Here is a 27,771-nt window from a genome sequence, read left to right as displayed (position 1 = left end):
ATAGACCTCTTCTGCTAACTCCCCATGTAAGAAGGCATTCTTTACGTCTAGTTGGTGCAAGTTTCAATCTTTGTTCACAGCTACAGACAACAGAACTCTGACAGTGTTTAGTTTCACAACAGGGGCAAAGGTCTCCAGATAATCAATCCCATAGGTCTGGGTAAACCCCTTTGCAACTAGTCTAGCTTTCAACTTGTTGACTAATCCATCCATATTTTGTTTAACCACAAATACCCATTTGCAGTCCACTGGTTTTTTTCCTGGAGGAAGTGTAACCAACTCCCAAGTGTCATTTTTCTTCATTGCCTGCATTTCCTCTACCATAGCTGCCTTCCATCACTTATCAGCATAGGCTTCCTGCCAACTTTTAGGAACAAATACAGATGACAAAGAGGATATAAAAGCATGGTAGGAGTCAGACAAAGAGTTATAAGAAACATATTTCGCTATGGGATGTTGAGTACAAGATCTGACCCCTTTTCTAACAACAATAGGAAGATCAGAAGAAGATACCTCAGTAGAATCTGATTCTAGAGCAGGAGACTGAAGTGGTAACGTATCACCTTTCTCCACCTGCTTTAGCCAGTTGTATTTCTTCCTCTGATAAGTCTGTACCTCCTTATTCTGGTCAATCTGGTTTTGAAAGACCCCATCAGTGTGTCTCACAGGAGTGGTCTCCCCCTGGCTAGGTTCTTCACATGGTTCAGAAATCGAAGGAGGAGGATTAAAGTCCTCAGTTATACTGGCCGAAGTCTCCCCCTGATCAAGAAACTCTTTTGTAGTCTCATGAAGCTTCTTTCGTAGCTCATAAACATGTGCATCATTCCCCAACTATCCATATGTTTCAATAGTAGCCTTCCAAATTTGGGCAGTAGTATCAAGTAATAGATATCCACGAGAAATATTTGGAGTCATGGAATTCAAGAGAAATGACATAATAAGAGAGTCATTCGAGATCCATTTATCCTGTGAAACGCCTTTGGTAGTAGGTTTGATAGTGGTGCCCGTAATGTATCCAACAAGTTCTCTTCCAGCAATAGTCAAGTAAGCAAATCGGGACCAAATCAAATAATTTGTCCAATCAAATCTTACCGAAAGAGGATGAAGAGTGGGGTAATGTTCAGGGCCGATGGGAGCAGTAGTACCATCGATAGTGGCCATGTTGAAAAAATTGTTTGCTGCTATTAATGAGTCTTCACCTTTTGAAAAAAAAACTAAAACGTCGCAGAATGCAATAGCCAAACAATGATATGATCAAATCTCCTTTTTCCCTTTTTTTTTTTTTTGGCTAATAAAACCAAAAAAAATCTGGTCTAGTCGGTTTTTTTGGCTAATAGAATGTGTTGGACAATGAACCAAGAGCTGAACCAAACAATGAACCAAAAACCGAACCAGAAGTTGAACCAAAAAACCAACCAACTAATTCAATAAACCAATCGACTTATCTTCTTCCTCAAACCTGGAATGGGGATGCAAGCAGACGATGGCGATGGGGATGCAAGCAGCGACGGCGACGGTAGCAGGCGACGAACGATGATGGTGATGCTACCCTTGCTCTGCGATTTTGTACAGAACTATTTGTGTTGCGCACGATTGGAGCGATTGAGAAGATGATGCAGCAGCAGTAAGAGCAGGTCTTTGCGTCTGCTGTTTCACCTCCTCGCCTCCTTTTTTTCCTGTTGATTGCTGTTTTGCCTCCTTTTTTTCTATCGATTGCATAGGAGCAACGGCAATACCTCAAGCAGCGGCTGTAACTGGAAGCAGCAGGTGCATTAGTAGCAGCGGTGGCTCTTCTTCTCTTCTTCTCTTTTTTTTTTTTTTTTTTCTGGTCTTCGTTTGCAACAGAAAAGATAGTGCAGCGGTAGATGGTGACCTAATTGTGATGGGTTTGAAAGAGAGAAAAAAGAAAGAAGAAAGAAGAGAGAAGAAGAAAAAAATCCTAATCGAATTGAGGCTCTGATGCCATGTTGAAAGAAACGATTGCGGTGAATGGCTTATTGATCAATGATCTCAAGCCCTCTATTTATAATAAGTGGAAAGTATACTGTTACAAGGAATAGAATTTTACATGAATACAAACTCTAATTTAACTCCTATACAAACTCTTATTAGACTCCTAATAGAATCCAACAACTCTACACAATACATCATAGCTGGTCAAATAACGCACTTATAGAATTTTCCTTTGAGCCTTAAAGGAGTACATCGATCACACAAGACCCCAAACACACCTCCTCTCCACTTCATCCACCTTTTTTTCTTTTCTTTTCTTTTCTTTTTTTTTTTTTGGGGGGGGGGCGCTGGGGGGAACAAGTACACATACTAATAACAGAAATACAAGTAAAAAGAAAAAGAAAAGAAAAAGGCAAATCAACTCAAAAAACAAATTAACTACCAGGGATTCTCTCACACAAGAATATAAAAGGGTCCAATAGGGTTACAAAAAGCATCATACTGGAGTTGATGGGAATGATAACTTGTGCTTCAACAAAGCATAACCATGTTATGTTTATAATAAAAGAAGAAAAGAGTAATTACAAGTACATCCTCAATTCTACAAAAAAAAAAAAAATGCAAGTACATCCTCAGAACAACTCACATATTCACAAGTATACCTAAAATGCCCATAAGCCCTATTACAACACTTCCCACTCAAGTAGGTCACAAATGTCACCCATGGCCAATTGCAAAAAATTAGAATAAAGACCTTACTTCTAAGCCTTTTAGTGGGGAAAAAAAAAGCAGCTAACTGATCATCATATTGAACAAACAAAATATAGATAACTTCTTAATCAAGCCACTCCTTAATGAAATCCAGTTTATCTCCATATGCTTCATACTTCATGCTAAACTGGATTGTGAGTAATATTAGTGGCAAACTTGTTATGGCAGAACTGGAGCTAGTACCGTCCTGCTAGTGGCCCTCAAGCCATAAAACTTCAAATATGCTATCTGCCATTGCACTGAAATGCACCTCAGCACTTAAACAAGCAGCTCAAGCTTGTTTTTCCTACACCAGGGCACAAGATTTCAACCTATAAAGGAACAATAGCTGGGTGTAGATCAGAGGTCACTTGGAGAGCCTACCCAACCAACATCGGTGAAGTCCTCAGTATACGTGTGAATTGTTTTAGAGAACCCCTTGTATCCACAATAAAAACGAAAGGAAAGAAAAAAAGGTACTTGCTTGTTTTGAGAAAGTGAAAAGAAGAAACTCCACAAATTTGGGCTGGTTAGATTTCAAACATGTTAAAATGATCTTGATATGGTAAGTATGTGATCTAAACTAGCACGGTATTGAAGGTTGGATTAGTAGTTTGGGTTTTATTGAATCGGCAGCAGTATAGGTCATGTATTGCTGGTGGTTTGGAGACACCATGAGCAGGCTATGGACAGAGTTTAATGTTTGATTTAACCATTGACGTGTTAGAATATGCAGGCTCTGTGTAGGGGGGATGGTACAGTTTGGGGAATTAGAAGGTTACAAGAAGAATTGGGGATGGGAAATGATTCAACAACTGTATCAGAAGAGCAACAACTTGAACACCTCAAGATTCTTGAATTCGCAGGAATTTCCAGCAACTACAAAGAGTCTTTCAATGGTGATTGAATTTGGCGCTTTGGGGAGATCGAAGAATGCATTGTAGGAGATGGGGAAATCAAATGGCTCTCAAGAGACGAAGAATACTCAAACTATAAAATATTATTCATCAAATCGGAGGCTCAACTGAGCAATTTTTGGCTTTTTGCAACATTGACTGACATAAAACTTAGACTGAAACTAGGAATTAAATTGAATAGAGCACTCAAATTAGAAATAGGATTACTCTTCATTGTACCATTGATAAACTGGGATGGATAAACTTAACAGCTAGTTTAATCGTACCATTGATAAACTAGGATGGATAAGATAAGAAATGATCATATTAGAGTTGGTCTAGGAGTTGCTCCCATAAGTGATAAGCTTCAAGAAAGTCGTTTGAGGTGGCACGGCCACGTTCAACAAAGACCTATAAATGCCCATGTACGGAGAAGTGATATAATCCACATTGAAGGAACTAGAAGAGCTAGGGGTAGACCTAAGATAACCATAGGAGAATTGGTGAGAAAGGATATGTATAGCTTAGGCCTTGTATCTAGCATGGCCTCGAACATAACTGATTGGAGGGCAAGAATCCATGTAGCCGACCCCATTTAGTTGGGACAAGGCTTATTGTTATCGTTGTTGTTGTTGTTGTCGTTGTTGTTGTTGTTGTTGTTGTTGTATTGACCTTATCTTTAATCCTATACCTATTAACTCTGCCAGATTCTAGTTGTGACCCATCCTACTCCATGCAGGGCATTGATGCCTCTCTCACCCTCATTAGTACAGCCCTCCCCAAGCCGCTGACTTCCTCTGCCGTCAATCAGCTCCTCAAACCTGATGCCTAGTCACCATGCTCTGTAGGCCTTCCCTTCTCCTTTACCAACCCTAATTCATCCTCCTCTTTTTATTTCTTCGAATTTGATTCTCCTTTGCTAGTGGCCCACAATCTCGGTCATCAAGCTTAGGAATTACCCAATTGTACTTGTTCTTATTTTCCACTCTTCAGCCTCTTCCGACCATTCTGATGGGAGCCCCTACTATTTCTCCTGAATGGTGGTGGCTCAGCCTAGTACCCATTCCTCTACCTCTAATCCCTCCCAGTTCCTTTAAATCCTTCCCCACCATTCATGTTCACTATCAACACAGTACCTATCCCCCTCCTCATCCAAAAAAAGGCCCTTATATTGCTTATGCCTTCCACCAATTCAGAGAAAACCAGCGGTCAACCCCTTTGCCTCAGGTTCTTGGATTTTGGATAGAGTGCTTTGTCTAGATTGGCATTAGTTTTTTATTTCTTCCTCTCCCATTTGCATTGTGATCAGCTGGGACTATTTCCCTTCTCATTTGCAGGCCCTAACCTTGTTTATGGTAGGGCCTTGTAATTGTTTTATTCCTCCCAACCTTAAAAATGACCGTACGTTGGTATTGAATTTTTTAATTCTTGCCCAAAAAAAACATCCTTTATATATAATCAAAAAAAAAAAAAGGTTGAACCCATGCTTCTGGTGCAAGTTTAGGGATCTCCCTAAACCTAATGGCATTAGTGAAGGGAGGAATCCATCAACCTAATGCTGTTTTTCAGCAGTTGAACCACACCAATACTCTCGAACTTAAAAAATTAATTCTATTGAGTTAGGTCATAGACCTAGGATTACCTGTGTAATTATCTCACCACTGAGGTGGCACATATCTTAAGGTAGATTAGCAAACTATAATTCCACAAGTAAACTGATTCATAACTGGAGGAGAATTGTCGGCATCATGGCATCCTTCAATGCTTGAGACAACATTAAGAATGTATTTTCTCCTTGTAATACTTTGGTGGCTTTACATGCATCATTGTAAGAGCATATCATTGCCAGAGTCTCCCTAAAAGAATCTCTGAAAGCACTAATCGGATAGATGACTAGGCAAGACGCATGGTACTGTAGTAGAACTATTACAGTGCCTCATCTTGAGCTGCAGGTCTAAAACCTCACACATGAATAGTCTTAGATAGCTGCTTCTATGGAAGGTTGTGTTTAAACAAAATCAGCAGAGAATACACTTTTGCCTTGTGTCGACAGCAGGGTAAACGTCTACAGAACCAGCGCGATGCAAAAGAATCCCCTTTTGCCTAACATTATGAGACTTGTCAACAAGCCTAATTGAGAAGGATGTAAGGGTTGCAGGGTAAGCTTCAAATTCATCATTACAATTAAGAAGAGCATTCTCATCAGATAGGTAAGAGGATAAGCCTTCACCATAATCTTCGCCAGTTGGCAACTCCTCTGTGACATTGATGGAGAGAGATTTAGTAGGGCATTTGTTGCTATTGTATCCCTTCTCACCATGGCTATGGCACAAAATCTTTTTTCGCCAAATATTACCCCTATTATGTCCGGCCTCTTTTCCTCCACTACGAGATTCAAGATCCTTTCTTCAATCCATAGTGGAGATTTATACATTGAAGGAGCTTGGTCATAGTCTTCAAGTTACTATTATTTCTCTTCAGCTGTCTCAGTACTACTACCAAATTAATGGACCTGAAATCAGTATTAGCCAGCTCAAATTGAATCTTTGTGTTAAGCCCACTAATATGCTCCATAACCCGTTGTCGATCTATTTCCTGAAGTCATGACTCTTGAGGATAATTTGTAGAACTTCATATTGAAATCCACATCCTTTCTGCCTTGTTGAAGATTGAGTAGCATGTGATCCACTTCCTTCTTATAATTAAGACAACTGAATTTGTCACTCAGGTCAAGTATCATGACTCCCAACTGGTAATAGCTCTGAGTTATCAGAAAAACCTTGAGTGCCAGCATCGTCACACCAAGACCTTGCAAGCCTAGTTAATCTGGAGAAGATGAGTTCACACTTCTCATCTAGAAAGTATTTATAAGCAAAAAGATTCTTTCAACCTTAGTAAGCCCATCAAGAAATTCCTCCAGTCTCTTTTCACCAACGAACTATGGAATCTCAATCTTGATGCCACGGTTTCTATAAAAAATTTGATGGGTAACACAAGTAATAACTATTACTAGGCTGAAGCCTTTAAGGAGTACCTTAAATCCATAAGGGGTGAAATATAGGAGTTTCATTAGATGGCGTTGCTTCAACTTGCTTGGCAGGCCTCCTCAGAAGGCAAGGACCTCTTCCATAATTTCTTTTTCATTAATCATCATTCCTTTCAATGTTGACCTTAAACACGGACTCAGACTGGTCATCACTCTCTTTTTATCTCAACCAGCTCATCGTATAGCTTACATGGCTCCTTGTCATGGTAAGTACAACAACAACAACATCCATAACCTTATCCCAACTCTATGGGGTTGGCTACATGGATCCATAAGGGTTAGATAAAAGAGTCAAAAAAGGTAGCAGTAATAAAATCAAGCACACACACATATAAGTAGACATGGTCAAATTAGCATTCCAAAAAAATCTCTTTAAACGGCATCAGCCACACGGGTCATCATCCTCCAAAAAACTCTGTCAGCACTCATATGAATGTCTAGTCCTAGCACATGCATATCCTTTCTTACTACTTCTTAATGGTTAATTTAGGCCTGCCACCTACTTGCCGCTTTTAGACCCATCCAATCGGATCCGATCACTCTTCCTTACAGGTGCCTCTAATGGCCTCTGTGGACATGACCATACCAACTCAAGCGGCACTCTCCTAGCTTGTCCTATATTTCTGCAACACCCAATTCAAATCTAAAATGATCATTCCTTACTCTATCTCTTCTAGTCACCATATATCCTCCTCAAAATACTTTTCACTTCAACCATCCTACCTTAATCATGTGAAACACATCATATTTCTATTCCAGAACCTCTTGATTCTCAAGTCTCAGTATTTGCTTCTCACACTCTGACTGAAGTTACACTTCATATACTCTATTTTTGTTCTTATCTTAAAACCTCTTGATTCCAAAGTAGATCTCCAGAGCTCTAACTTTGCATTCCCTTTTACTGTCTCATTGACCAAATCATTAGTGAATAGCATATACCAAGGAATCTCATCTTGTGTATGGCTAGTTAGATTATCCATTATGAGTGCAAACAAATAGGGGCTTGCAAGAGACCCTTGGTGTAGCCAACTTGTAATTGGGAATTCATTACTCTGTCCATCTGCAGTTCTAACACTCGTCAGTGTGTCCTCATACATGTCCTTAACTATATTCATGTAATTACTTAAGTTCCCTCTCTTCTTTAGGGGTTGACAAATGAGTTCTCTAAGGACTCTATTGTACGCTTCTTATAAATCAATAAAGATCATATGGAGGTCCATTTTGAGAGCCCTAAAGATTTCCATAAGCCCCCTTAATAGGTAAATAGCTTCAATTGTCGATCTTCCTAACATAAATCTGAAGGTTTTGTGACATAGCAATTTTTCTTCTTAGGTGAGCTTCAATGACGTTTTCCCCATAATTTCATGGTATGGATCATAAGTTTAATACCTCTATAATTATTGCAACTTCGGGTATCACCTTTATTCTTAAAAATCAGCACTATGGTACTTCCCCTCACTCATCTAGCATTTTTATTGTACTCCAAATCTTGTGTAAACAACTTTGTTCTAAGAAACACCCCATGCTCCTAAGCTCTTCCATATTTCAATCGGTATCTCATCCGGTCTTAAAGTTTTACTTCCCTTCATCTTCATGGAGCCTTCTTGACTTCCATCTCATCACGTTGTTGGAGGCATGGTAGAAGATCTCGACCATCTCGGTGAGATCTCGGTCGAGATATACAATTTTTTGGCGTCAACACGGTGGCCCATCTCGGTGGGTTTTAGGGTCTCAATTGGGTTGAAACTTGGTATTTAGCCTATTTAAGGCCTTTTGACCACATTTGTGGCCTTGGATTTGTCAAAAAAAACCCTATGTATGACTTCTAAGTCTACCCATTTGTGAAACTGAAATGTTATAGGATTAGGGAATGCAAGGTTATACAACATGCAATATAAAACCTTTAAGGCATACAAATGAAAAGCAAGTGTATCAAATGGATCAAGTAACCTAAATGTTATCAAACTTCCATCCATATGAGTATCACAATCTCAATTTTCAAGAATAGAATAATAAAATTATATAACCATTAGAAGTCCTATATGAGTCATTAAATCATAAGTTCATACAACAAGCAAAGAATAATTGATCTTCCTTCGATGTTGCAGATGTGCTAAGACTAGTTGCAAGTGAAAACCAGCCGAAATCCAAAAAAAAAGGCAAAAATTAAGAGTTTCAGCGAGATATCCCAAGTCTCTACTCTCGACCTCCATCTCGCCTTGCCTATGTGAAAAAATGAGATATCTCGCGAGATCTCCCACCATGGTTGTAGGTATCCCTAACAAGTACTTCCCTCCACTTTAAAATATATCCTATTTATCAAGGTCCATTTAGAAGATTATAAAAATAATTGTTAAGAAAATCAATTTTGGTAGAATGACTTAATCGATCAGTGTTATCTCAAGCCCTTTGTTTATAATAAGGTGAAAAGAGGACTATTACATAAATACCCTTACTTGGGTAACAAGAAATAGAAAATTACAAGAACTAAAACTCTAACAAAATTGAACTCCTAGTAGAATTCAACCAACACTCCTCAAGTTGAGGCATAGATATTAGTCATACCTAACTTGCTTACAATAGGAAGGAAATCTCCTTCCTTCAAACCCTTTGTGAAAATATCGGCCACTTGGTCTCCAGACCTCACAAAAGGCATGCAAATGAGCCCTTGTTCCAGCTTTCCTTTGACAAAAAACCTATCAATTTCAATGTGCTTAGTTCGATCATGTTGTACAGGATTATTGGCAATACTAATGGTAGCCTTAGTGTCACAATATAACATCACAGGGTTTGAACTAGAACCTCTTCACTAAGACTCTCCCCCTAAAGAGGTGCAAGCGCAAAGAAAGAAACCTCCTCCTAGAACACAACATCTATAGAGACCAATAAATGATGAAAACCAGGATGATAACATTTACGTCCCTTCTGGTTAGGAGGATAACCCAAGAAAATACATTGTAAGCCACGTCAATCCAAATACCATAAACAAGATGATTCCAGGCAAAGGCAACACAACTGAAGACCTTAGGTGATAAAGTAAAGTATGTTGTCCCTAAAAGAACTTCAAGGGGGCAGCATTGGTCTAAGGCTCTGGAAAGCATTCAATTAATCAAATTAGTTGTTGTAAAGCAGCATCACCCTAAAATCAAAGAGCCACATGCATAGTAAACATTACGGACTATGCTACCTTAAGAAGATATCTATTTTTGCATTCGGCAACCCCATTTTGAGGTAGAGTATCGATGTAACCAGTTTGGTGTATGATGTTATGTTTGCTAGGTACGATGGGAATGCACCACCCAAGTACTTTGTCCCATTATCTATACAAAGGATTTTGATTGTGGCCCCAAACTACGTCCTAACCATCTTATAGAAATTTTGCAAACATGGAAACACGTCACTTTTCTAGTGTAGTATGTAAACCCACATAGTCCTAGTGCAACAATAAATGAATGTGACAAACCATATATGACCAAAAAGAGACACAATCTGAGATGGACCCCACACATCAAAGTGAATAACAGAAAACGGAACAGTATTACAATGGTTTGAGATAAGGTAAGCATGTCTAATCTGTTTGGCTAAAATGTAGGACTCACGATAAAATCATTCAAATTACATCTTTTAACCAAATCCAAAAACAACTTTGACCAAATAGGTAAAGGAACGTGGCCAAGGCGACAATGCCATTATAATAAAGTAAAAGGTGTAGGAGAAGTGGAACTAGAGGCCATAGAAAGAGTTGATGGAGACCCATATAACAAGTAGAGCCCCTCATTTTGTCTATCAATGCAATTCGTACACAGTTTCTTATGTCGTCTTGTAAGAGTAGGGTAATGTTACTGTTAGTCCCACATTGGTGCCTTACAAGCACTGATGTGGGCTGATATACCTTAGCAAACCCCCACTTGGTAAGCCGGTTTTCCAGGTGGTGTGGAACTGAAGTCGTATCATTGGTCTGACCTGCTAGATGGCTTACTCGGGAGGGGCGACTTAGGAGAAGGGCTGCCCGGAGTGGGGAAAAACCCCACTGCCGGAGTGGAGCTGCCTAGAGTGGGCCGACGAGGACGTCGTCTTGTAAGAGTGGGGTAATGTTACGGTTAGTCCCACATTGGTGCCTTACAAGCACTGATGTGGGCTGATATACCTTGGCAAACCCCCACTTGGTAAGCTGGTTTTCTAGGTGGTGTGGAACCGAGGTCATATCATTAATGTTACAGCTTCTATGGGACCCACCACAAATCAGGTTCCAAGGCACTCTTCACGTAATCCAAAAGCCCCACTGTTCCTAAAGGACTATGTGACATAAATTCTATAATTCTCAAAGGGTAAGATGGGAAGAGTATACTATAAGATAAGGATAATCTTGGACATTCATGTAATAGACGCATTCTAGACTATTCCTGTAAACTGATTGTTTTCCTATTAAAGCAATCGGATGAATGAGATAATGATATGAAAAATATTATCCTAACTTCTTTCTCACGTTTCTCACTCTTTGTCCTCTTCCCTCTAATTTCTCTTCTTATATTAGATCGCAGCAGTGGTCCGACCTGCCGGATATCATGGCGGAAGGAACGAGATCTCGTCAATTAGATGAAGCTCTAAAGCAACTGAGCACAATATCAGTGGAGCACAGTGCTCAATTAGCTTCTCTACACACTTCCACCGGTGAACAGAGAGAGGCATTAACAGCTCTGGTTATGCAGATCTCCAATATAGATGGTCGTCTTGAACAGATGTGTCGACGATCTATGCCAATTGAAAGTTCACCAAGTTCTACTTCCATTCGCTCCAACGACGCAACAGATTCCACTGGAATTCAAACTCGAATAGTTCGCCTTGATTTTCCAAAATTTACTGGGATAGATCCGTCTGGCTGGATCTATATGGCAGAGAATTTTTTTATCTACATTTAACTCCAGACGCTCAGAAGGTACGTATTTCTTCGTTCCATATGGTCGGTGAAGCATTGCAATGGTTCAGATGGATGTATAAAACAAAACAATACCCATCATGGGAGTTGTTTTCACAAGCTCTGGAAAATCGGTTTGGTCCTTCCGATTATGAGGATCATTAGGGAGATCTCGCAAAATTTATGCAAATCACTATGGTGGCTGAATATCAATCGCGCTTTGAAGCCTTGGCTACCCAGATATCTGAAATTCCAACATCATTCCTTGTGAGATGTTTTGTGTCGGGATTGCACACCGAGCTTAAACACGAAATGAGAGCACTCCGGCCAGTTGATATGACACAGGCCGTTGGACTTGCAAAGCTCCAAGAGGCGAAACTTGCAGCAGCCAAACGCTCAACTTATCGCTCTCTTCCCGTTTCAAGCAAACCACCATTACTTCCAACTCCCTCCCCAATGACCAAATTATCTGCAGGTCCTGTACTACCAGCATCTGCTACTTCATTACCAATCAAACGATTAACCCCGAGTGAGATGCAACAGCGACGTACCCAAGGCCTCTGTTTCAATTGTGACGAGCGGTTTGTTCCCGGACATCGGTGTAAGACTCGTCACCTTTTGTTATTGGATTATGATGCTGGTGATCCAGGCGGAACCACTGACTTGATTCAGGAACCATCAATTGAAGATGAGATAGTGTCGGAAGCTACGACAGAACTCTCCTTCCACTCGATGAATGGAATTCCAACACCGATAACTCTTCGATTCACCGGAAGAATATTCGGGTGTTCACTGCAAATATTGGTTGATAGTGGCGCCACCAACAATTTCCTCCGGCGTGAGACAACAGTCCTACTAGGGTGTGAAGTTGAACAAACTGCCAGCATATCCGTCATGATTGGAAATGGGAACAGAATTGCTTGTGAAGGGCTAGTACGTGAATTACCTCTTTGTATTCAATCTTACCAGCTGACCATTGATGCTTATGTATTCCCTTTGGGTGGTGCAGATTTTATCTTAGGGGTCCAATGGTTAACCACTTTGGGACCGGTAATTTTTTATTATAGTCAGTTAACAATGAAATTTGAACAAGCCGGGCAGCGGTTTGAACTACAGGGCGACCCAAAACATCCTCCAGCCCAATTTAATTTTTATGAGTTAAGAAGAGCAGTTTCAACCCACACATGTGTTGAATTCTTTAAATTGGATTTGGATATGGGCCCAATTGCAACTCCAGTGGATCAGAGGCCCGATCTTGCACAGTTACTACAAGAAAATGCAGCAATCTTTGAAGAGCCTACCAAGCTTCCTCCTCAACGCTCCCAAGACCATGCTATCTACCTACAGCCTGATGCAACCCCTATTAGTGTCCGCCCCTACAGATATCCTCACTTCCAAAAGGAAGAAATTGAACGACAAGTGGAGAGTATGTTACAAGCAGGAATAATTCGGCCCAGTAATAGCCCATTTTCTTCACCTATCTTATTAGTTAAGAAACGTGATGGAACATGGCGTTTCTGTGTCGATTATCGGGCCCTCAATGCGGTGACGGTACGTGATCGCTTTCCTATACCCACTATTGATGAGATCTTTGACGAATTATATGGAGCCATGTATTTTTCTAAGCTAGATCTTCGTTCTGGTTATCATCAAATTAGAGTTCGAGTTGAGGATGTCCACAAAACTGCATTTAGGACACATGAGGGTCACTATGAATTTCTGGTGATGCCTTTTGGGCTCACCAACGCTCCAGCTACATTTCAGGCAATCATGAATAGTGTCTTCAAGCCCTATCTTCGCAAGTTTTTGTTGGTTTTTTTTTGACCTCTTGGTCTATAGTCGTGACTGGACCGAACACCTAGCCCATTTACGGGTTGTCCTGGGAGTACTTCAAGCCCATCACTTATTTGCTAAAAGAACCAAGTGTGACTTTGGGCAGACCTCCATTGGATATTTGGGACATGTGGTGTCCAATACTAGTTTATTTGTGGATCAAGAGAAAATTACTGCTATTTTACAATGGCCCATACCCACATGTTTACGTGAGGTACGAGCCTTCCTTGGGCTAACCGGCTACTACCGCAAGTTTATCAGGGGATATGCTTCAATTGCTGGCCCACTAACCAATTTAACCAAAAAGGGGTCCTATTTTTGGACCGAGTTAGCTCAACGTGCTTTTCATGAGTTACAACGGCGACTCACTGAAGCACCCACTTTAGCGTTACTGGATTTTACTAAACTTTTCACTATTGAAGCCGATGCTTCTGGAGTTGGCATCGGCGTTGTACTCTCACAGGATGAACGCCCAATTGCATTTTTTAGTAAAAAATTATCTGCAAAATTACAAGGGGCTTCTACTTATGTTCGTGAGATGATGGCAATCACACAAGCAATTGGAAAATGGCGCCAGTACCTACTCGGACACAAGTTTTACATTTGCACCGACCAGAAGAGCCTCCAGGAATTAGTAACTCAGGTGGTGCAAATGCCTGAACAACATCAGTGGCTTAGCAAACTCATGGGATATACATTTGAAATTTCTTACAAACCTGGTAAGGATAATTGTGCAGCCGATGCTCTATCAAGGGTGCCGGAGCTGTTTATGGGATTCGCTGCCTTGTCTACGCCACAGGTCGATTTCTTACTTCAGGTGCGCCAAGATATTGCCCATTCTGTAGAACTGCAACAACTCTATAAAGACATTCAAACCAACCCATGAGATTACCCTGCGTATTGCATTCAAGACGGAGTCATTTTTCATCGTCACCGCCTGGTTTTAGCTCCGGCATCCCCACTCTGTCACCGATTTCTTGAAGAGTATCATTCAACTCCTTGTTTTACGCACCATGAAACGCCTCTCTGCTAATGTTTATTGGAAAGGAATGCGTGAGGCTGCCAAACACTTTGTTTCCCACTATACCACATGCCAACAAATGAAGTCACTCACCACAGCTCCAGCCGGTTTGTTGCAACCCCTCCCCATTCTTGAGCGTATTTGGGAAGATCTCAGCATGGATTTCATTGTGGGGTTACCTCCTTCGAATGGTAAGACCTCTATCATGGTTGTGGTTGATCGATTGTCCAAATATGCGCACTTCACACCCTTATCCAGCCATTTCACCAGTCTGAAGGTTGCCGAAGCATTTCTGAATAATGTTGTGAAGTTCCATGGTATACCTAAAACATTGGTCAGTGATCGCGATCCCTTGTTTCTAAGCTCGTTCTAGCTGGAGCTCTTCCAACTGTAGGGTACACAGCTGGCCATGTCTTCTGCTTACCATCCACATAGAGCGACGACCAAGCTGAGGTTGTCAATCGCAGTCTTGAAATGTATCTGCGTTGTTTTGTTAGTGACGAGCCCCATCGCTGGACTATCTATCTTCCCGAGTAGAGTTTTCTTATAATACCTCATTCCACTCGGCAATAGCTTCGACTCCCTTTGAAGCAGTTTACGGTCGCCCACCGCCGACATTAATCCACTATGTGCCCAGAGACACTACCAACGCCGCCGTCGATGACGCCCTACAAGACCGTAACCGGATACTTCGTGACTTGAAATTTCATTTACAACGAGGATCGTATGCGTCACCAAGCTAATCAACATCGTGTCAACACTGAATACCAACCTGGTATGTGGGTTCTGGTGCGTCTTCAACCTTACCGCTAGACCTCTGTCGCACTGCATCGAAATCAAAAGCTTGGTCGCCGTTTCTTCGGGCCTTATTAGGTGCTTTAGCGCATCGGCAAGGTTGCGTATCGCCTCGCCCTACCTTCCAACTCTTAGATCCACAACATATTTCATGTGTCTGTTTTAAAACCCTATATAGGAGCATCACCCTCTGCTGGCCCTTTACCCATCATTCGTGCACATCCGTTGCTTCCCTCAGCTATTCTTTAGCGGCGCACCCTCTTCCGTAGAGGTAATACCGTGCTTCAAGCCTTGATTCAGTGGACGAATCTTCCGCCGAAGGAGGGCACTTGGGAGGATTTGAGCTGCCTGCGCTCTCAATTTCCTACTTTCCGCTTCGAGGACGAAGTCGGAACTGCAGAGGAAGGTAATGTTACAGCTTCTATGGGACCCACCACAAATCAGGTTCCAAGGCACTCTTCACGTAATCCAAAAGCCCCACTGTTCCTAAAGGACTATGTGACATAAATTCTAGAATTCTCAAAGGGTAAGATGGGAAGAGTATACTATAAGATCAGGATAATCTTGGAAATTCATGTAATAGACACATTCTAGACTATTCCTGTAAACTGATTGTTGTTCCTATTAAAGCAATCGGATGAATGAGATAATGCTATGAAAAATATTATCCTAACTTCTTTCTCACGTTTCTCACTCTCTGTCCTCTTCCCTTTAATTTCTCTTCTTATATTAGATCGCAACATAGAGCCCCTCATTTTGTCTATCAATGCAATTCATACACAGTTTCTAGGTCTTAAAACACACATTGAGAAGGGAAAAAAGTTATTCTATAATTCATGTCACGAGTAAGGCTACTAATAGACAAAAATTTAGCCCAAAATTTAAGAGCATACAAAACAGAAGGTAGAGTAAGAGAGGGCAAACAAATAACAGATCCCTTCTCAAAGATAGGAGAAAGAGACCCATCACTAGTTCGAACAACCTGACTCAAAAAAACTAAGGAATAAGTATGAGACCAGGAAGATCAACCAATCATACAGTTAATTGCCCCAGAGTCAATTATCCATGAGGGATAAGTGGCATTAAAACAGTGACAACCAAAAATACTTCTGGAAGACAGTAGATTTGCAGTTAGAATAACAACATAGGCGACAGTCGCACTGAAGAAGACACGTCAAGTCTGGACATTAATTGGCAAAGTTGTTGGAGCTCGTCAGAGGAGAGAGGTGCTACAGTACTCAGCAAGGGCGGAGCTACATAAGGGCCCTTCTTAGTTTCTTTATTTCTTCCTCTCTTTATTCTCTTCCTATATATTGAATATCATTATTTACCCCCCCCCCCCATATTAGAAATAATTATCAAAGGTAAAAACAACGAGTAAAAATGTCATTCTCAATAATTCTCCAAGGGTTACAATTAAAACCCTATTTTTAAGGAAGAAACAATTAAATCCTAATTAGAAACTAAGTCGTGAATCCCAAAAACTTCTCCCATTTTTGTTCCAAGAAATTTCTTCCTATTTATTCTTTCCTCTTTCCTTCCCTATTTCTTCTCTCTCCCCTCTTCTTTCCTCACACGCGGCTTAGGGAAAACTTGGAAAAGCTAATGGTTAGGAGTTTATTCCCAAATCTTCTCCACAATCAAGTATTCTCTCTCTTTCTTTCTCGATTTTTTTGGTTATCTTTTTTATTTGATTTTATATTGTCTCTCTTTCCCAATTGGTTTTGTTATTCTTTTTATTTGATTTTATATTATGGATGGAATATTTGTAATTTGTAGGGTAACTAATTACCATGATTTGTTTGGCTTGCATCTAACTTTTTATTGTTCAAATCATGTACTTTTTGATCCTGTAATGTTGATTCTGCAAGATATTTTTTTTGTTAGCAATCTTCATGCTTCAATTTATTTATATTTTGTAAGGGTAAAAATGTCATTCTCAATAATTTATTTATATTTTTAATGTGTGGGCCTATATTCAATATGATAAAGTAATTCAAAGGTGGGACCTTTAGTGGGTCCCACATAATAAGTGTGGTGAAAAAAAGCCAGTGCTCCTCTAACGAGGAGGTTGTCCAGACTCTCATTATTTGTCCCCCCCCCCCATGTTGAATCCTACCTCCTCCTCTAGGACTCAGAATGTCAGAATTTGTTTGATATACAGATGCTTGATTGCTACCCCTATTTCCATTCCTACCTCCTCCACAGGAATTTGTTGGATGTCCATGCAACATCCAACACTTATCCTTTGTATAAGCTCTTTTCCACCCAATACTTGCACTTCACTGTCCACAAGAATCACCAGAACTAGACTTATTGTTGTTAGAACCAACCACCAATGCTAACCTATCAAATGTTTAAGTATGTACCCTAGTGATCCTACGATTGTCCTTATTGTCAACTATAGCATAGGCTTGCTCCTAGAAGGAAAATGTTCCTAAAAAAGAATCTGTGCTCGAATCTGATCATACATAATATTTAGCTATGCCAAGAAATTACACACTCGAGCTTGTCTTCCCACTTCTGATAGGCAGCAACGTCCACAGCACAAGAGGGAGTAAAATGGCCATAGAAATCAAGGATCTAATAATAACATTGAGGAGTGTTATAGTACTAAGATAGAGTAAGTTCCTTCTATTGCAACTAATGAATTTTCCATCTGATCTCAAAGAATTGTGCATCATTCCCAACCTTGAAATCAGTCACTTTGGCAACCTTCCATATTGAGGCACCATTGGGGAGGAGAATATAAATCTCTACAATACCCAGTTCAATGGAATTAAGGGAAATCCCACTTGTCTTGAGCCGTACCGAGTGAAGAGGGCTTGATAGAAGTTTCATGAAGATGGTCAGTCAAACCAAGCACCAACCACAAAAGAAATAGAATGAGACTAACAAAAATAATTGGTCCCATTAAGCTTAACACTGGTCATTTGAAAGGCAAAAAAATCATGATCTCGATAAACTGAAAAAACGGGAGGATCATCTATGCTAAATGCACCAGAAGAGGCGGAGGAGACTGTATTGGCCATTGCAAGAACAAAAAAAGGTTATGTACTCAGCAAAAATAGGTTTAATAGGAAGAAGAAAAAAAATGCTCACTATCACAAACGAGGCACAAAAAGGTGATTATTTTGGGAGAAACAAATTTTCGAACATAAGGGATAGTCACCAGCTCCAAGAATACTCATAATGGCAAGGGAGAGGCCTAGAGCCTAATCGCAAGTCATGAGAAAGGAAAGGAAGGTGTCGCGACCTTCCTAGAGCACTCGGCAGGTCTTGTGCAATTGATCTAGAGTGGTCATTGGTGGATGTGGGTAGTGTTGGTAGCAATCGAGGCCCCTAAGAGCTTTTCTGGATGGGGCGATGGCTCCTAGCCATTTTGCTAGGTTAGTGGAAGAAAAAAGGAGAATCGACACCTCTAGGAGTGTCGCTGTGTGGTGCAAAGAGTTTTCTGGTGGTTCTAGGTATGTTGTAGAGTGGCTACAACGGGGAAATAAGAAGAAGAAATGGGTTATGATTAGGTCTGCAAGGTGTTGTTGTGGTGGTGATAGGCTGAAAGGAGGTTTGAAGGGTAGACGAATGCCTTGCAATGGTGGTGGAAGAGAGAAACACAGCAGCAATGGTGAAGGTACTAAACAATGGCCACTCTTAGGGTTCTCAGATCAAAACTGGCTCAAATACCATGTTGAAAGAATTGTGAAATCCTGACTTGTGTTTGAAGGACACAGCAAGAGCTTTATTTATACTAATAACTTTTCAAATATAAAACAAATCAAGTCTTCCCAGTGTGGGAATATTACAAGAAAATATAAAAGATCCTTACAAAGATCCTAGCAAATCTACCCTCAATAAGGAAACCCCCAAATATGGAAAGTAAATGTTCTAACTACTAAATCTACCTTACAACAGGATCGAAGGTCAAGGAGCTGAAGTGGATTGTTTATTTAGGATGTGGAAGGGTTACCATGGTTAGAGGCAATGGTGATTGCAAATTTATTGGAGGGAGGGGTGGAACCTAGGAATTAACTTAGAAACTTAGTAGCTTTAATGGTGAAATAGAGTAGCAGCGTCGGTTGAGTGCTGCTATGCTGGCTGTTTATAGATGCTATGGACAGGTTATAGAGGTTCTAACAGTTGATTGGGCTATAGAGTTGTTAGAATGAGCTGGGGTTCGTGGAAAATCAAAATTGAAAAGTGGATTGCTAGGGTTTGGGAATTGGTGGATTATAAGAACAATCGGAGGTGGGGATTGATTCAACTTACTGATCTTAGAAGCCCTTTGTTCAGGTTCATTACAACCTAGCAGCAAAATGCTTGAGGAAGATGACCCTTTGAAAAGCCAAGCTAGAATCCTTGTGAGTCTGTGACTGCATTTTTCTTTCCTTTTCCATGGTTTGTCATCTCCCAACATAACCTAGGATAATGATTAAATGCCATTGATAAAAAATAATAATAATAATAATAAAAAGAAGAAGAAGAAGAAGATTGAATGCTTTGAAGCCTTGGGGTTGATCTGGGACATAATGAAAAAAGAAAAGGTTCTTTGCTGAGCATTTAGATCTATTTATCCCCCTTACTTCATAAATCACCCACTTTTGGCTCCTAATTATTCCAAAAAAGAATCTGGCAGCTTCTAATAATCAGAGTGATTTTAGAACAAGAACGAAGTCTGGGAGCTGTAAAACCTTCCCATGTAAGAGTGATTTTCCAACAACAGATACTATACATGAGGTTATTAAAATCAAGTAGATTGCCAAAAAAAACTAATAAAAATTGAGGGACTGTTTTTGTCCCTCCATTTCCTTAAAAAATTCTAAGTTCTAACATATAATAAATGAGAAGAATTGCTTCTCCATAAGAGTAGCGTTTTTCCTCAAAAGAGATTCTCAACACTCGCCAGTCTGAAACCAAAAATAAATTGAGGGAGTTTTAAGTTTAATAGCAGCAGACAAGTGAGAATCTCAACACTTACTAGTTAAACACCAAACAAAAGAAGCAGTTTTAGTTAAATCCCAGTAGGCTGTCTAATAAGTGAGGCAGGAAGGTTCTAGAAATGCAAACCTGCAAAGTCTTCACCGGCACCTTGACATCTCGCCGCAAAATCTAAAGTTTCTCGCACAGTTAGCTCTCCAATATGGGTATCCGTTTGACTTATGTAAGCAGAAGTTCTTTGTACACAAAACTCATCAAGTTTGGATCCATTGTATGAAATAGTTCCAGATTTCTATGAACAAGGAATTGAGTTAATACACTTGCATCGGATAACTTGCATCGGATAACATCTTTCACAGTAAAAGACAGTCCCAAGTATTAGAAAATTATAATACACAAACTGGATACTAAAATAAATGAATATTTCCCTGTACAATTCTTCATCTCCCATTCCAACTTAATGAGAGAAATACTTCAAAGATAAAAATCTTATTTCCCAACTCTCTTTGTTTTCCTGTCAATTCAATAACAACAAAAAAAGAGGGGGCCGAGGTTTCCTCTGGCCGTGACTTGATGTCGATCGCAGAGATTGGCCGCAGAATTAGTTTTTAGACGCGATGACGGTGAAGCAGAACACTAAAAATAAGCCGGAAAAAGGAAAACATTCAGCCTACTCATCAGCATTTTTTTTTTTTTTTTTGAGTGGGGGGAAGGGCGGTTGGGTCCAAACCAGCGTTCGTTGGTAGAACTGGCTGCATTCCCGATATCAATTGGCGCTTAAAGCGCGGGAACGAGACGAAATTCCTGAGACCCCACATCGCTTGCATAGGTAAGTGGGCCTCAATGGTCAGTGTGTGCCACGTAGTCAGAGCATAATCAAGCTATAAACGGATTAATGAACTAATTAAATTTATTTGAGTAATTATTGGTCAGTGTAATATTCAGTCTGTCCCGGTTGGGGTACTCACTTTCGAACGGGGTCTCAAGGTCGAACCTTACCAGGAGGGCCCGAAACCCAAATTTTTTTACCCGGGGCCCCCGGGGGGGCCCGCAGACCCCGGGGTGAGGATCCAGATTCCTCACTTCAACGGGGTCTCAAGGTCGAAGCTTACTTGCTCAGTAATCCGTTGAGTTGGCTTTAGACCTTGACTGGTTCAAGTTAGTCTTAGCGGTTCTTTTCCTCTTTTCTTTTTTCTTCTTCTTCTTTTCTTTCTTCTTTTTTTTTTTTTTTTTTTTTTTTTTTTTTTTCTTTTAAGTGGCTTAGCCGTTCAGCCACATTTTTTTATTTTTTATTTATTTTGTATAAAGACTCTTAGAAAATTTGAATGGGTATATTACATACGCCGCGGGCAAAGGTCAACCCATGACTTCTTCACCAAAAAGTGAGGTTTAGCCAATTTCTAATATCTCTAAATCAAATCTGGACGTCAACTTCGTCTTAAGATTTAGAAAACTAAAACGACCACCAAGGAATTGCTAAGTCAGCAATAACGAACACCTCAAAATAAAATGGTCATGGGTTTGCTCCCAATGATATATGTTATAGTCTCACCTCTTAATGTAAAGCTATCATTCCATAAAAATAAAATTAAAATTAAAAATTAGAAATCAGAAAAACTCTTGAAATGACGTTAACTAAGGCTTCAACCTGAAAATGAAAAATACATTTTCAAGTGACCAAACCTAAATTTGGTTGGAACTTTACTTATGGACAAATTGACCTTTGCCATCACTTATCTAAAAAATATGGATTTGAGATGCGATCCTCTATTTATCAGAGTAAGAGATCGTGTTCCTTTTATATTCCCCTTTTATATCAAAATTCTTCTTGTAGGTTTAGAAGGATAAGCTATCTTTGAACATTAATATAGTAATCTAGTAGGCACCCTCCTAAATTTGTAGTGAAATAGAGTGAGAAATACAACCCTCTACCAATTGTGTAGAAGATTTTAACCATTTCCAACTTAACCTGTGATTGATTAGTGTGGGTTTAGTTTCTGCTTTTCTTTTCTTTTCCTTTTTGGGTGATAAATTTGGGTTTAGGCATTACACAAGGAAATTTCTCTACATGAAAAAATAAAAAACGAAAAATGTATACATTTTAAGGATAAAGTTCAGTTTGGCCCATAAGGTAGCATAAGAGGCAATGGCATCAACCAGGATAGACTTGTATTAGCAAAAAGTGAGAGTTATCTTTCAAGTTTGGTCACCTCCTAGAGGACCACATGATGTCTTTTAACAACACATATTGTGTGTCATCCACGTCTAAATACTAATAAAATACTTTAAATAGAGGTAGAAAACTCAGTAAATCTCACATAGACTCCACATAATATCTGTGGTGAAAAAGCATGATTGGAATACATCGTGTTCCCCCAACAAAGAGGTGATCCAGACATTATTCTAACTAATTTAGATGCTTATTTTTTTTTGATAATTTTCTAATCTAGAAGCTATATCTAGGTGTTTGCTACTGCAGCCAAGCAGTGATAGTATTCTTTCCATCAGAAAAAAAAAAAAAACTTATTAGCTAAATTTTCTGACAACTTGATATATGTTTACAGTTCTATCTCTCCTCAAGACTAAGAAAGAAAAACTTAAGAGATAAAATAATGATAAAATATTTGGGGCAACAAAATATAAGAACTAAGAATAATTCCTTAAATTGCAATGTTTTGCTGTCTGACCTGGGTCAAAAGGCCTAAAATTCCTCATATGCATTCTAGTATTAGATAAAATCTTCTAGTCTAACTATTCGCATGCATTTGCAAAACAAAAGTTTTAAAGACTGATTTCCCTTTACCTATGGTTAGGACCAGTGCATTGGGTTTCGATGGGGTGAGAAAGGCATTTGAGGAACATTAGGAGTATTATTGATTTTTATACAAAGAGTGAATCTGAGGAATAGACACTATTAAAACAAACACCATGAAATAGCAAATCGAACTATAAATAAAATGAAAACAACAAAGATTTAACGTAGTTCACATACCAATGTAGTATGCTACGTCCACAAGCGAAGAAGAAGAGTTTTTAAGTATGTAAAAGAAGAATACAAGAAGATCTCGTAACCAATTGCCAAGAACGGCGATAACAAGAACTTTCATCAAAACTCTAATTTAAAAATCCCAAATCTTTCAATAATGATATGGCCAAAAATAACATACATATATATAGACATCAATCGAATAACAAGTCGACCTATCAGGTCGGGTTGTACTGTGAAGGTGGAGCCCTCGCACCCCCTTCACAAACCGAGATCACTGGTGGCTCCGAACTTGGCCTATCAGCCCAAGCCCTCTGCTTTCACCATAGATCTCCAAAAACGGATCATTCAAGTCGCCAACCAAAATATATGTCAGTAGATATTCCCGATCAGGTACAAAAATTTAGATCATAACATAACAAACACAAATAGTATACAACCTAAGACATGTTTTTCACAAAAGTTCTTATAAATGTTTAAATTTCATTTCCTTTCTTAAGGCACAACAGCTATGCTCTTGTGCTTAGAATTGAAATACAAAGCCCCTGACTACCAAAAGAAGAAATGCAAAGTTCAATCCTTTTATAATGGACAGTTATTAATTATCCTCAAAATAATATTTCGAAGGAAAAATAGTTATCTCAATCGATCATCTTTTGATGTAGGTAGTTAATAGAAAGATTTTTGTTCCACAGATAAATGCGGCATTGAGAAATTCAGTAGACTCGGAATTATTGATAGATCAAAATTTCAAAGCCCACGTATAAGAGGGGTAAGTAATGTAAGTTTTCAGCTGTTACTATTTTATAGTGCTAAGTTTCCTCATAATAGTAAAATGAAGCTTGCACATACTAACCTTTAGAGTAGCGTCAAGTTTACCCGCAAGAGCTAGCATAAAGGTTGATTTTCCAGAACCAGGAGGTCCTAGAAGCAATGTCATCCTACGAAGACAATCATACCAACATAGAAAAGAGAAATACAAAAGATTAGGTCTCCAAAAGAAAATGGATACGCAAATGACAAAAATGAAAGTTAAAACATTTGGTAAATTCTGCTTCTAACATGCCACACTCTACATGAAAATCCTACTTTCCGTTGAAATTTAATTTTTATAGCAAAATCTCCTAATCACTGTTATCAAAATTAGTAGTTTTTAGTTCTGATCCATATTATTCACTGTGAATTCTTAGAAAATGGTGATTTAATAGTGTGTCGTGGGGCTCCTATGAAGTATCTTGCTTTTACTTTTTTTTTTGGTGGTAAATATCTTTCACTGCATACATACCAAAGATCTACCAATCATTCTAGTATTCATAATTTCCCTCATAGTTATAGAATATTGTTCAAACACTCCTACATTTGTTTGAACCTTACAATAAAAAAAATTTCAGTCACAGCAGGATGAGAAAAATTATGTTCAATTAACTAACCCACAAGTTGTTACATTAGATACTCGAATTATGTCATGTGCAAGACAGTCAAGGCACCATTGGATTGAAATATCGGGATTTTTGTTGCATCTCTTGGTTTAAAGCAACGAGTGACCTAGATTTCAATCTCAGCCATTGAGATTCCGATCTAACATGTGTAGGACAGAAACAAGGCCTTTAGATGCTACCTGAATTGATTGCCGGTCACTTCTCTATTTTTGGGTAAAGTTGCCTATCAATACTCAATACAGTGGAAACTTGAAATACCAGGAGGAAATGTCATCACTCATCACCCAACTGTATGGGTATGCCATATATACCCACCGAATCGATCGATCTTAGCACACATGGGAAACTCTTCACACCCCATGTCCAAGATGAGTGTCACACTATATGTCCCCATGTGGGGAGAGGAGACAGAGTCGTATTCGCAACGTTCAGAGACGTTGCAAATCTCATGGTTTTATACTTTTTATAACAAACAATGAGTTGAGCACTCCCACGTCACTCAATTAACCAATTCACATGGCAGAAAAACTACCCCTGCTTAGTTGGTAGAGGAGAGGGAAGAAGGGGGAAGGTGTGGAGTGGTGGGAGTGGAAGATGTGATAAAAGATAGCGTAGAAGCATTACCTTCCAGGTTTCACAGAACCGCTCATGTTATCGAGGATTTTAAGCGTGTGCCTTTTCGGACTAAATATCTTCAAGGCCATCAGCAATCGCTGCATTTTTTCAAAAGGAAAAAATTTAATTAATTTAAATTCATCTTTCACCTGAAGTTGTTTCATAAATAACAAACTTAAGAGGACATACGCAAAAGGAAAAAAACAGTTGAATTAAACGGCTGGGATTAAAGTGCACGTACAGCTGCACATCCAGCCGTTGGCTGCCCGCTGCACTCAAGCAAAAGCGGTTGAATCAATGCTCGACGTTGCAAGCTTTTTTTTCTTTTCATTAAAAAAATTAGAGAAAATAAAAGAAAAAGCCAGCGGTACCTCCATCAAGTCACGGCTGTAATTAATCAACGTGGGTAAAGCTCTACTGCCTACTTGAACTTCTGCAGATATGCTTAGGTTCTCGAATCTCACTTCTACCTGCGGAACCGCCAATCCAACTCTGTTCAAATAAGAAATACAGATTTTAATTTCAATCTTAACTCCAATACAATGAAGAGTTCAGAGAATACGATTATGTTTAAGACATGAAATCTATTCGATGCTTTCATTTCTTTTGAGATTACAGATCAGAGCGCGCAACTTGCAAAATTAGGTTGTTCTCTAAGATTAAGCTCATGGCACACAAAGTTCTCAAACTAAAGTTAGTATGGGAATACATGAGAAAGAATGATCAATAATGAAGGTGAAGGCATTATCATGAGGCAGTGAAGAAAAATTAGAACTAAGTTCAGCTCGGATCTTAAAAAAATTAGGTTAAGTTCACGTGAAAAGTTTGAAATCGGGAATTCTGGATTTTCAAGATAGCTGGACTCGACATTGAATCGTTGAAGAAAAAAAAGATGAGTTCATGAGAAAACTGAAATTCTTCGAAAGGAGATCAATCTGGATTCGAGATACCTAATGAAACGACTGAACAAACCTAAAAGGAAAGCGTGACTAAGCTTGAAACTTAGAATAAAAGAGAGACTAGTATGTGGATTGAAAATACTTGTCAAGTCGTTTTTTGACGCCGGACAAAAGCTTGAAGTTGTCTTGTTCATTAGTCGCAAATGCCTTCTGGACAACCATTTCGCGACCTTCACGATCCAATTTCCTGACATCGATCGTTTCTGTTATAACTTCTCCTCCATCAGATTCTGAAGCAGTTCGTCTTACAAGTGCAAGCGTTGAGCGTTTTTGAGACGGTAACCTCTCCAGTGCAGCCCACAGGAGTTCTTCTTCGTCTCGCTCAACCTCTTCGGCATTCGAAGATCTCCATGCAAAAGAATTTCTTCGAGAATCCACGTCTACCTCAAAGTATTCGCTTCCGTTTGAAGCCGCCATGAATCAATGATTCGATTCTTCCGATGCCTCTGATTACTTCAATACTTCAATCGAATCAATCGATCTGGTTTTTGTTTCTGTTTTGTTTTTCCTTTTCTATCTGGTCTCTCTCACTGTTTCGTCATTTGCGTTTTGATCTCTAACGAACTCTATGATAACCAAACAACAGTGTGAATTTCCTCCTTCCGCGGTCGTGGTATTCAACGTAGACAGCGTAACATAGGATCGGAGCTGGTCGGGACTCGATATGGTGGGCCCGTGAATGTCTCCACTGGGATCTTCTACTGCCGCTAAAATGGAGCCACGTGGCTAATTAATTTTTTTAAAACACGTGGCTAATTTATGATCCCAACTGAATTTGCATTCCAAAAATGAGTTGCTTTTTTTTTGTCCATGAGCAACGTGAATAAAATTTCAATTTTGTTTTTAACATGGTGCCAAATATTGCAAGTTTGCTACCTAGCTCGATATGGCGAAATATCATCAAAATTTTGGTGAGATTTAGCCCACTCGACACCCATTTCAGGGGTATTTTTTGTTATTTTTATTCCAAATTTGATGCCTACTCTAATTTGATGTTAATTTTTATAAATTTGAATTATTTCCTATAAACTCTTCTTTTTAAATTTTCCTTCCTAGCCACATTTAACATATTACCTTTTGAGGCCTAAATCATTCGAATATAATTGGAATGATTATCCGTTTACCTTGAAAATTCTATTAGGGCCTGTTTGGTTACTTGAGTCCGGAGATTTTAAAAATTTAAAGATTTCAAACATATAGATTTTAAATTTATGGAATCATGTTTCATGAAATTAACTATTTGGTTAGCCTAAATTTTTATAATGAAATTTGTAGATTCATCCTGAAAAAACATCTATGGAGTCAGAGTTCAAATTTTTAATGCTTTTATGATAGTTTTGAAATCTCTGGATTTCACCTTATACCCATAAATCTATAGATTCACGTTTTTTGTGTAAAAAGGTAATCCCTAGATTTCATGAATTCAGGGATTCACACAACCAAATGGGTATAAATCCAGGGATTCATAATTTAAATTGTTTCCTTAAATTATTTCATGTATATACTCTTCCCTAACCACATTTGGCACGTTGAGTTTTGAGGCATAAATTAATAGAATATAATAGGTAAGATTGCTCATTAATCTTGAAGATTTTGCTATTAAAATGTATTCCTAATTTGAATTATTT

The 27,771-nt window shown here is 39.1% G+C and overlaps 1 protein-coding gene across 1 annotated transcript in view; it reads right to left on the bottom strand.

Moving 5' to 3' along the window:
* Positions 1–26,560, bottom strand: part of LOC149008224 (ABC transporter G family member 31-like) — an 87,411-nt gene extending 60,851 nt beyond the window's left edge. The window contains exons 1-5 of the mRNA XM_089167215.1: positions 26,226–26,560; positions 25,556–25,676; positions 25,194–25,282; positions 23,987–24,071; positions 20,274–20,436 (exon numbers count right to left, since the gene is read on the bottom strand). Coding sequence (XP_089023341.1) covers positions 20,274–20,436; positions 23,987–24,071; positions 25,194–25,282; positions 25,556–25,676; positions 26,226–26,560 — 793 coding nt within the window. The remainder of the gene's footprint in view (positions 1–20,273; positions 20,437–23,986; positions 24,072–25,193; positions 25,283–25,555; positions 25,677–26,225) is intronic.
* Between the last annotated feature and the right edge of the window lie 1,211 nt (positions 26,561–27,771).

Source organism: Hakea prostrata, chromosome 8 (assembly GCF_041222555.1).
Source record: "Hakea prostrata isolate BN-2017 chromosome 8, UWA_Hpros_2, whole genome shotgun sequence".
Taxonomy (NCBI): Eukaryota; Viridiplantae; Streptophyta; class Magnoliopsida; order Proteales; family Proteaceae; genus Hakea; species Hakea prostrata.
This window is presented reverse-complemented; position numbering and strand designations above follow the sequence as displayed.